At 32.9% G+C, this 11831-nt stretch overlaps 1 protein-coding gene across 1 annotated transcript; it reads right to left on the bottom strand.

The window, feature by feature from the left end:
- Positions 1–3148: 3148 nt before the first annotated feature.
- LOC132051982 (probable transcription factor KAN2) lies at positions 3149–8907 on the bottom strand. Its single transcript, XM_059443295.1, has 6 exons — positions 7906–8907; positions 7496–7572; positions 5958–6009; positions 5683–5845; positions 4278–4341; positions 3149–3801 (listed from the first exon to the last, which is right to left on the bottom strand). The coding sequence occupies exons 1-6, from the start codon at positions 8597–8599 to the stop codon at positions 3649–3651; spliced, it is 1203 nt and encodes a 400-aa protein (XP_059299278.1). The 5' UTR covers positions 8600–8907; the 3' UTR covers positions 3149–3648.
- Between the last annotated feature and the right edge of the window lie 2924 nt (positions 8908–11831).

The raw sequence follows: 11831 nt of genomic DNA on the forward strand, positions 1-11831 counted from the left end.
TGCCAAATTTTTTACAGCAAGCGGTACAATGTTTTTCAACAAGCTTATATTTTTGCCTAAATAATTCAAGTGACCTAAAAGGTAGTCGAACAAGAGAACCTATTACTATCGGAGATTAATACAAATGCAGCTTTTTGTTGACTCCCATGGCTAGTGGCAAAAGAGATTGTTCTCCTTATATGGTCTTGCACAATTCTCCTCTCACGAATTAACTTTTAGCGTTAAGTTAGGCTTAAGGTTCATTTCTCTATTATGGCATGTCCTTCCAATTCATTGTTTATTCGAAGTTGGCCTGCATATTATATTGTTCATGCTCCAAATGTCTACTCTTGGGCGTGCGGAGGTGTAAGTCCCACATCGGCTGTGGAAAGGGAAATTGATCTCCTTATATGATAGTCTTGAACAATACTCTCCTCATGAGCTAGCATTTAAAGTTGAGTTGGTCAAGGTCCATCTCTTTATCAGTTTTCATGGACTCTTGGTTTGACTGTGCAAATTACTCTTCTTTTCAATTTATATGGCTAGTTTCAATAATCATGAAATTTAAAAAGAAAGGAAAAACTTTTTAAGTCTGTGATTTCAAATATGCTATAAAGTTTTGTAGCTATAAAAGTATGCCATTAAACATAAACTTAAAAAAGCAAAAATAAAAATGTTTTTAAATATAAAAAAAAAAGATATCATTCTTTCTTGTACTAGGAAACTTAGTATGGTTTGGGAGAAACTAGTTTCACACTCACTTTTGTGGAAGAATAATGTGTTGGGTATGCGAACAAAGTATCACCTTGGTATAGCTGAAAAGAAAAAAAATGAGTTACTTATAAGTTGTTGAATACTCTTAATGGTGTGAGCCCTTTTGAGGAAAAACCGTGAGACTTGGCACAAAGTGAGCAATATTACAATGTATTAAGAGTATCATTGGGTTGTCTTAGCACAACAACTGGTATCAGAGCCAATGGTTTGGCGGGTCGAGTATGCAGATGGCAAATTGTGGTGCGGGGCCTTGCTTTGTGCCTTTGCCCGTCTATGGGCTAGTTTAAGACATTTACCCATAGCTTTGAAGACGCACGCACAGCCTTTGGGCTTCGATTACCGTAAATATTTTGACGATGTGGGTGCACACAAACACGAACCTCTAATCCGTGATGAGTCATGTGGAACTTAGTTCGATGGGAAAATTGGTGGGTGTTGAACAAAGTCCCACATTGGTAGCTGAAAAGAAAAGTGGAGCTACTTATATAAGGTGTTGGATACTCTTAATGGTGTGAGACCTTTTGGTGAAAACCGTGCGGGCTCTGCTCAAAGCGAACAATATCACACCGTATTAAGAGTATCTTTGGGTTGTTTTAGCCCAACATAATGCAGTAGAAGAGGTTATGTTCGGACCTTAATTTGTTTCAAGTCTCTAGTCTCCTTCTGTGATCTAGAACTCTAAAATCAATTTAAATCAGTTAAAGAGCTAGGAGTTTTAATTTCAATCCGTTTTCTTAGTAATTTTTCACATTTAAAGTTTTCTCCAAAAGCAAACTACAATTTTATTCTTTACCATAGGTACTGTCAGTTTCTTTTTTCTTTTATCTTTTGGGTGGGGGGCCGCTGATAGCTAAAGAAGGTGGGAGGATATTGGAACTAGTAAAGAATTTTGAATGAAGTACCTGATAGACTATAGTAGCAAAGATAGTGATAAAGGAAAAGGTATTCACATAATGAGCATAAAAAGGGAATATGGTAACATCCTTTTCTTCTTTTCATCTTTTCATCTTGTCCTTTTCTTTTTGTTATCTTTCATTTCTTAAATCTACATCTTTTAGCTCCTTTACCAGTAATTCTTCTTATCTTTCCTTTCCTTTTGTTACTTTTTTTCTTTATTGTGATAGTGTAAAGCATGTGACAATAGTTTGGAACAAATAGTGAAAACTTTACACAAACTTAATATTTACACTAATTTAATAAGTACAAGTCATTACATAAACCAGAAAAGCCTTACCTTCACCTGTTGTTTAAATTAACCCAACGAATACATGGACGTGGAAAAGTGCACTGATTTGACGACGCCATTTAATTTGTGCCCTATTTTTAAACTTTATACGCGTGTATCCGCTTCGGACAACTTGTATATACGATGTATGAAGTTAGTCTTGACAAAATCTAACATTCGACAATGTCTGAAATTTCATACGGCTGAAATTCAGCCATTTTTGTCTGAAATTCAGTCACATATGGATGACGTACAATCATTTTTATCTTACATGTGATCGACGTTCATCTTTGCTTCACTTCAACCTTTTTGTTCGAACCTCAATCATATATGGTTGAAGTTCAATCATTTAGTTTTGGAAGTTCAAGCAAAAATGGTTGGACTTCAACCATTTTTTGCTCAAACTTCAGCTATATGTAGCTAAAATTCAATCATTTTTGCCTTACTTCAACCGTTTTTTGCTCTAACTTCAACCATATGTGGCTAAAGTTCAATTATTTTTATCTCACTTCAACCATGTATGTCCGAAATTCATACACAAATGGCTGAAGTTCAAGCAAAATGACTGAAGTAAGGCCAAAGTGATTAAACTTCAATCATATATGGCTGAAGTTTAAGTAAAAATGAAAGATCTTCAAGTATTTTTGCTTGCACTTCAGGTAGAAATACTACGCATGAACACCCGTATATAGCTTCACGCACGGCATATCTAAAATAGGTATATCTGCGAAAAAGATTAAAAGATAAGTACAAATTATATGACAGTGTCAAAATAAACTGCCCAGTAAAATTTTTACCGTAGATATATGACTTCACATAAACTCTTATTATTAAAGCATAATTAATTAATGTACATTCTCACCTTTTACTAAACTATGGTAAATTAGTATGACTCTTACCACAAACTATTAGCACATAACCATAATTAACTAAAATAAAATGTTATCAGTTTATCACCGACAATAGCAAATTATATATATACAAAGAAATTTTTGAATATGTAAAAAAACTTAAAATAAGAACCTAGTTATTACCAGTACATGAGGTTGTTGTCCTAGAATTCAAAATTTATAAAGGTCAAATCTTACATCTATCCATGGGAAAATTAATATAATTTGGTGCAATCATCATATGTATTAGTAAAAAAATTGGAAAAATAATTGAGGAGTCTTCCCAGTAAAAATACACTACTCCATTTCTTTTCTTTAACATAAAGTAAGTCATACAATTACCAAGGATAAAAGATCACTTCCTAGATACTATAGTTACAAAAAGAGAGGGATAAAAGGCCTCTTTCTCTCTTTCTCCCTCCAATGACTACTCTAATAATACACAAAATCAATTAGATTTCATATTCCTCTTTCCCACTATCTCTAGAAGGGAATAAAATAACATATTGTTTGATGCAGAGGAGTCACAGATTTTCCCCTTCTCCTTTTGCCTTCTTCCTGTCTTTTTTGCCTCCTTGTCTTTCTTTAGCTCTCTTTTTCTTTTCCTTTGCTTTTCTCTGTTTTTGTGGGTACCTGATTCTCTTCCTTGTTACTTTTTCTTTAAACCAGCTCCCTTTTCAGAAATTACAATGATTTCAAAATGAGTAGCAGAATGCCAACTTATTTGCTGCATACATATTTTCTTTTGCTTTTTTTTTTTTTTTTTTTTTTTTTTTTTGGTTAATCTGATGGCCTTCCCAAAGTGAACTCAAGATTAGGCTTCTTTGGACTTGTCTCTGTTATGCTTGATGAGCTCACTTCTCCTGATAGTCTGTCATAGTTTAAGCAATTTGCATTTGCTTCCATGTCTTTATGCTGCTTTTTCTCTGTTTTCTGTTTTTGGGTAAATAAATCAAAAGAGTGAATCAGTATATGGAAGAAGAACAGCGACATATACACAATAACAAATTGGCCAGGGGGAAATTATCACCATTGCTTCTAAGATTTTTATTTTATTTTTAAAAGACGCAAAAGTGCATTTAATTGGGTTTATAATCCCAGGACCTTAAGGGATTAAACCCAACACTTAACCAGTGCTCCACTCAATCTTGTTTGACCATGTATTCCTTCAGTTAAAATTAGATATATTTTAAGAATTATATACATGATATACCGAGTTTAGTCGAGCGACCATGTATTCACGTGACTCATTTTTCCTACCTAAATTCGTCCCTGCTCGTAGTAATCTTTTATAGGTTATATGATAGTGTAAAGCCTTCTTCTTTATGTCGTTAATACGTACTAGAAGTTAAACTCTTGCTATGCATGTAAGCATATAATTTTAAGACATGATGAATACAATATAGTACCTCAAGAGATGGCATGATCCCAGAGTAATCTCCAAGTTTGCCATGCAGCTGCCAACTTTCCCTACTACAAAAAGCATAGCAAATAAAGAGAATATTTAATTTCCATCAGTGGAGGCCATGCATGCAGAAGAAGAAAAGGTAGGCTGAGGAAAATGAAAGCCATCTTTTTACAGTCTTATTTAAAGCTTCCTATCTTTTTCTTTTCTATCTTTCTTCACTTAATTATGATATGCCCCTTTTCGCTAAAGAAATAAAAGTTGCCACAACACTCCACACATGTGCAAGGCACATTAACTACTAGAATCAAAACCAACCTTCAAGGAAGTTCCAAAATAGCCGTAGATTAGTGGGAATCATGATTTTTGGTAAGAGAATTCAAAATATAAAAAAGTAAACACATGAAGAAATAGAAAAAGTTAACATATATTATATATACATAAAAAATAATTTTATGATTTTTCAATGAAGCATTGTCGATTGACTCCCCTCGGACAATGTTCGCTTTGAGACTTCCATAGACCTTTGCTTTTGGCACCAATTTAAGTTTAATTTCTACATCTGGGGGCCATTATATTACTAGCTAAAATTTAAATTTGGCACTAATTTTAAGAGTAGGTCCTGTTTCAAATAGCCTTATGTGAGCCCACAAAATCCAAAAGAACGAGATATGCCCATTCCTAGACTGATTTTGTCATTTGTGGTATACAATGCTATTCTAAAATTTTCAAAATCTTTGAATTTTTCCCATGTTCTTCTTTAACCACACGTATTTTCATCCATTGTTGCCGACAGATGGAACATATCAAAATTATGTAATTCCTTCCTCTTCTCTTCTTCAGATCTTTTATACACATTCTCCTTTACTTTTTGAGATGCTCTGGCTTAGACTTTGAAGGAGAATCACTTGTCATTCCTGGCTATGATATTCTGCTAATAAATTTTTAAATTCCTTTGAAAATTTCAATTGTATAGTCTATAACTTCCATCTTAGATTCTCCTGGTCACTCTTTTTTTTTTTCTTTTTTACTTCAGTGATAATATACAAATCTTATGGCATAGCTAGTGGACACAACTCTTGTCTGATTTGTTACCTTTGAAGGAGTACAAAGAGTTCTCACGTGATACGAGGGGTTCTCAATTATTTAATCTTCATTCTTTTCTTTCTTATGTTTTTTCCTATCATCATTAGGATCAAAATCATAGATTTTTCTATAACATGTCAAGTTACACTATACTTGCACTGTTTAAGTGTTTATAAGCAAACTTGGCTAAGAATATTCAAGGTATATGTATATAATTAAGAAGTTATGTTTAATTTATATACACAATATAATTTTTAATATATCTAACACAATTTTCTGATGAAGGGTATATCTTTATGAGTAGCATATAATTGGAGAGTCACCTTGAAGAGTTGCTCCAAAGACCATGATAATCTTTGTCTTGGAGATGCATACTATTTCTGCCTTGTTGGTCTGATAAATCAGACTTTCTTGAATTCTCCATGTCAGGCATTAAATCCTCTGAAGTATCCCCAGAAGACCCATTATCGAATACCTCCGACTGGCCTAATTAACATGGTCAGAGGAAAAAAAATGAAAAAAAAAATTACTTAGGTTATTTTCTATAAAATACCAAATAACAAATTAATCATATTATAATAAGGTGATAGATATAAACCTGAAGAAGCTGGAACTGCAGCTCTATCGGTAGTCTTAACTGTCCGATACATCTGCAAAGATATAACAAATCGACACAATGTAGCATTAAAATATAGTAATTGCTGATTATTAGAGTTTAAGTTATATACAATAACAAATTTAGACTAGAGACTAGATGTAAGTTCGGCCAAAATTGATATAATATGTATATACTCAAGCTCGGCAGAACAAAAATACATGGTATATACTACTGTGTACATGGTAAAAGACGAAATGTAATGAGACATGAATGGAATAGGGCTTTCCTAGTACTGTAGACACTGTAGCTTGATAAACACAATTCTTAGTAAAGTACCTACAAATAAATGATGACTACCTTTTTACTTGTACCCCATCTACACAGCATACATGTATGTTAATATGCATGTCCATGCACCACATTTTGACACGTAAGCACATGTAAATCCACAAACTTGCAAGCAATTTTTTTCTTTTTTATATCCTTCCACAGTTGAAGTTCAGTAGACCGACTAATTCAAATTCACTAAAAGTGCTCGCTAAAGAGGAACATATACTTTCTATCAAAATTTTACAAAGTGATGTGTAAAAAACATACTGTTAAAATGCTTGGGGTGCGTAAATTGATTCCCATGGTTAAGGGATATGTAAAAAGGATACCGGGACAACCTTATGGGGCAATGTATTAAGTCACATTTGATTAAAAAGATAGAGAAATTCCATCTATATCATTACTCTCTATCGTGGTTAATCATACACACTTCTACACATAAAGCATATGCATAGATAAAATATATATGAAACATATGGTTATTGAAGAGTGTGGTATGTAAAAAATCCATAAATTAAAGATGAGATATCATTGAGACATGATAGCGTTTGTACTTATTAACAGATTGGAAAATAACAGTAATTTATTGGTGGTTCAAATATTACTAGCAGGATTAGTAATGAGAGTGTCTAAACTTGTCTGGCCAAGATGCAACCCCCGCCCACCCCCCCCCCCCCCCCACACCACATTCTTAATTCTTTGGTGTTTTGTCTGTCTAGTGATACTGTATTATTGATGAATCATTATAAATAAGAGTACTCTCTCCTCAGTTATTGAACCGAGGCTTTTTCTTTCTCTATTACAGTACTTACGATACTGTTCTTTTAGCTAGAACTCCTACTGCTATTATACGTACACATGGATGGATGGTTCATTCTCCAAAGCAAAAAAAGCTGCATTATATAGCCTTTAACCTTGCAGAACCATCAAATCTAGCTAGCTAGTAGAAAGAAAAAAAAATAGATTTTTTTTTTTTTTTTAAAAAGAGGGCGTTGGAATTTGAAATGTCTGTAGATTTAGACATTTTCTTCTATTAATGTTGGCTTCTTGCAAGAACTCTAATCAAAGTATAGACTTTTGCGAAAACTTCAAAAGCTTTTCACCCACAGTTAACGCATACTAGTACAATTAAAATTCTAAACGAGGAAACCCCTCTTATGTATGTTACGAGAAAAAAGAAAATTAAGCGGTCAATGTACCAAATTTACCTGTAAATGGGATTTAACATGTGCCAAAGTGAGGTCTTTCACATCCATTAGCTCAAGAACTGACTTGGGTGTTGCTCCTATAAAATCCCAAAAAAAGTGAAATTAATATTAATTGAGTACATATTATCAAAGATAAATCCTCATACATATACGAACACGAGCATAATTCTTTTTTTTTTAAATGTATTTATGGATCGAACTACAAGCCATAAGTTTAGTTGAACCCATTGAACAAGCAGCTCCAAAACCGACCGGTTCTCTTTTTAGCAATCAATTAATTAAGGCACTTAAATAGATAACGGGTTACTGTAAGTGGCAAAGTGGACTTGCTGCTAAGATTCACTGAGATTCGGCCCTTTTATCTAAGATAAAAAATTAATGAAGGCATATATAGAAGAAGAGAAACCTACTTTCGTGGCCACCCAAGAGCTCAACAGCATGAATAAATCTAGCATGAAGACTACTAGTCCACCTCATCCGTGGAGCTCTCATGGTACGTTTAGCTGGAAACCTCGACAAAAATCTCGATCGCATTAGCCCAGCTTGATGATGATGCTGGGACTGAAAAGGGTTCGTTGATGAAGAACGTATAGGTAATGTAGCTGTAGTAGCAGTAGTAGTAGTATTAGTAGTATTGTTAAAAGTTTGGTGAGCAAATATTGGGTAATTATGAGAAGCAGGAAGAGTAGGAGGAGGATTTTGATGGTACACTGGAATTCCTCTTATAGGTCTTAAAAAACTAAGTTCTGAGTTAATTAGTTCTTGATTTTTCTGCTGATGATGATGGTTTATAAAGTGATTTTGCTGTAAAGGGTGGATGAAGTTGTTATTAGTGTTTTGGAGGGAATGGAAATGGCTAGAGTTAAGCTGAGGAGAAGGTTTAGGATTGGATAAAGAAAGCTCAAAAAGAGAAGAAGTATTAGCAGTATTATTGTTATCAGGTTTTGAGTTTCTTGATTCCAAAGCTCTTCTCCAGAAGAGTAAATCCATCTTATCTTCAGTACTAGTATTATTATTTGTACTCGTCTTCCAAGTTGATGATGCTTTGCTGTTTGGAGGACTGATTTGCAAAGATAAGTCTGGTTGTGCTGGGAATAGCTCCATATATCCTGTGCCCTAGCTCTTTATGTTGTTGTTGTTGTTTCTTGTGTTTGTAGGTAGGTTAAGGAAATTAAAAGTGACTATCAAGAAAGGGTCTTGTTTGTGAAAGATTGATAAAATGAATGAAGCTAAGAAGAGTTTCAGGTTAAAAAGAGGGAGAGAGAAGAGGAAATTTGGGATTTTTCTTGAGATGGGGTTTGTTGTGTTGATCAAAAGAAATGTAGTAGTAGTAGTTGTAAGGATTTGAGATATGAGCAAGAGAGAGAGAGAGTGGAGGAGAAATGATGAAGTGAATGGTTGTTTCTTTCGTGTGAAGTATATGTTAGAAAATGACACTTTTGAGAGGCTAATGAAATGTGGGGGAGGGGGGTATAAGGTGTGGGGTGGAGTGGGGAGGAGTTTGTTCCTTTTGTGGACGTGGGGGGTAAGATGAGAAAAGCGAGGAAAAGATGAATAAGGAAAGTAAATAAGTTTTGGGGTTGGAAAAAAAAAGGTTTTGGGGCTTTGCTTTCTTTTCACTTTTTTTTCTTCTTCTTCTTTTCCCCTAGGTCCCTAGCATTCTTTTGGGGAAAAAATGGAAATTTCAGTGTAAGCTTTAACGTGTGCATTTGTCGCTTAACAACTCATACTTACCTTTCTAACGTAACCAAAGCTATTCACTTGAGCTAAAAATCAAGCGTTTAAATAATGCGAATAGTAGTGTTGTTTGTCACTTAAAACATTATAAATTAGTACTGTATAAATTAGTACTGTATTCAATACAACACCCCACAGTGAAGCTGGGAATTTTTATTTTTTTTAAAAAAAGTATTGTATGATTTAACGAAAAAAGGTATGTCAGGCGTCACATAGTAAAATTAAGGTGGGATATGAAGATTTAACAGAATAGGAGTAAATATAATTTTTTTTAGAGTACAAGGGTAAATATGACTAAATATAATTTTTTTTATAGTACAAGGGTAAATATGACTCTAAAGGTTGATGATAAAGGCAAATATGTTGAAATAGTATAACGAAGGATAAATGTAGCTTATTTGTGAGAGTACAAGGGCAAGTCTGACCCTTTCCGTTATATATATTTCAATTTATTATAGTATACTATCAGTTAATTAGTAATATGATTAACAATTAATTTATTATTGTGGAGGTTTATCTATAAATATCTTATAAGTAATACTTGTAATCGTTTAAATTTTAACCATCAGTACATAGCATTTAAAATAAAAACCAATTAATGGTTGTCGGTAGAGAAACAATAAATACTTATTTGAATTTAATATTTACGTCTAATCATACTAATTTATCATGTTTAAGTGATAAATTAAAATGAAAATGTGCATTAATTAATTGTTTGATTTAGTAACAACAGTTTATGTATAAATATGTGCAACGTATTCATTGAATTAATCTGAACATGGGAGCGAGTGAATTTTACCCTTTTTAACTCTCTGCCCCACAAGCCCTAAATTTCTAGATCTTACAATTACATGAAATGATTAGACACAAATTTCAAAGTACTACTGGCTGTAATCACCTAATTATGACAACCCACTTGCTCAATCTACTTGGGATAAAATACAACTCAGAAATTATTTGCCGCTATCTTATACGCTAAAATCTCTTTCCCTACAAGTTCAGTGTACTTTGGGGAGACCTCAGCCAAATGGTCCTTTAAAGTTCAAAAACTCAATGAAAAAGTTTAAATTTCAATTTATCTTCTTTGGCCCTTCAATTTAATGCACCATTTTATTTTGCTCCGTCATTTTAACTTGGACAAGAAAAATGACCTTTGATATATGTCACTTTTATTCCATTATTTCGTTAATTTAATTTAGTTATTCCACCACACGATCTTCTCAAATTCTTATGAATTTATAAACTTCATTATAATTTGCACGTGCCCAGTACTCTAAAGAAGTCCACTAATGAGTATTTAGGGTCAAGCCAAAAACTATTCAATCATCATAAACTGAATTGGACCAGTCTCAGCAGGATCGAAAATGCTTTTTGTTTAATGAATGATGATTTATATCTAACGTGTTCTATATCAATTGGATCAACAAATAATTTGGCAAATGTTAGCCATATAGGGAGGTTGGGATAGAGGAAAAGAAAAAGAATGATGTAATACACGGATCCAAATATTTGCCCTAATAAAACAAAAAACAAGATTGTTTTCACATTGACCTTAATAATTAAATGAGAGAATGGTACATTTTGTCTATACCAGTATGGACACTTCTATCAATCTATTATTCTAATAGAATGAAAAATGCATTAATTACTTGAATCTTGATTATACAGTACGTAATGCCTGAACGATGCATATATCATAAGCTTCATATTTCGACTGTTGCCTTTTCTCCAAACAAGCCAACGTTATACGCTCAGATTATTTCTTAATTTTGAAATATTCAAAAATTATTAAGAACGCCTAAATCTGAATGGTATTTCAAGATAAAATACAAAAGAGTATTGTTTAGTTCAAATCAATCAAACAAGTTAGCTTTATTTTCATTGTGATCATGAGAGGAAAGATGTTTGAAAATTTACGCAATTAAATTATTGTAATATTAGTTTCTTAAGCTATTGAGACAGTCAAATTTGTTCGAAAAAAGTAAATAAAATGAACGATTACTTTGCTTCCTTTTTCCACATCCTTACAAATATGCAGATGAAGATTAGACGGGTCATAATAAATCGCTTGGCAAGTAATGTGGTTCCTTATTTATGGTCTCATTTTGTTTACTAATGCACAATTGGTTCTATTGATTTCCCTTTATGAATTGACAAGACCTTAGAATTTCGAATCAATCATTTTCTCCCAATAAGTCCATATCTAACATTCTATCACCCTAAGAGAGAGAGAAGAAAAAAAGAATAATCCCGAATTTTTAAAAAAGTGAAATGTATTAAAATGATGTATAGACCATTATTAACAGGTTCTTGCTTCAAGGAATATTTTCATTCTTCGTTGAAAAGAATCATGTACAGACAAAATATTCTTTAAAATTCAACTAACAAATGCATTGAGCAAAATGGTATATGTAACTTTTGGAAGATAACATGGTATAACTAATTTAATCTTTGTTTTGCTTTTAGCATAACATATGTTCCAATATTTTCACATGTTATTCCTTCGTCCTAGATATAAAAGGAGTAATATATATTAATGTTATTGTCCTTAATCGGATATTTTTTGCAGTGAAATAAAATATGAATAAATTCATTTTTT

This window comes from Lycium ferocissimum, chromosome 4, assembly GCF_029784015.1.
Source record: "Lycium ferocissimum isolate CSIRO_LF1 chromosome 4, AGI_CSIRO_Lferr_CH_V1, whole genome shotgun sequence".
Classification (NCBI taxonomy): domain Eukaryota; kingdom Viridiplantae; phylum Streptophyta; class Magnoliopsida; order Solanales; family Solanaceae; genus Lycium; species Lycium ferocissimum.

Coding starts and splice junctions, on each gene's coding strand:
- LOC132051982 (XM_059443295.1), bottom strand. CDS start 8,599: ATGGAGCTATTCCCAGCACAACCAGACTTATCTTTGCAAATCAGTCCT. Junction 6,010..7,495: donor ATGTTAAATCCCATTTACAG/GTAAATTTGGTA, acceptor ATATCTTTGCAG/ATGTATCGGACAGTTAAGAC. Junction 5,846..5,957: donor TGCAGTTCCAGCTTCTTCAG/GTTTATATCTAT, acceptor CATGTTAATTAG/GCCAGTCGGAGGTATTCGAT.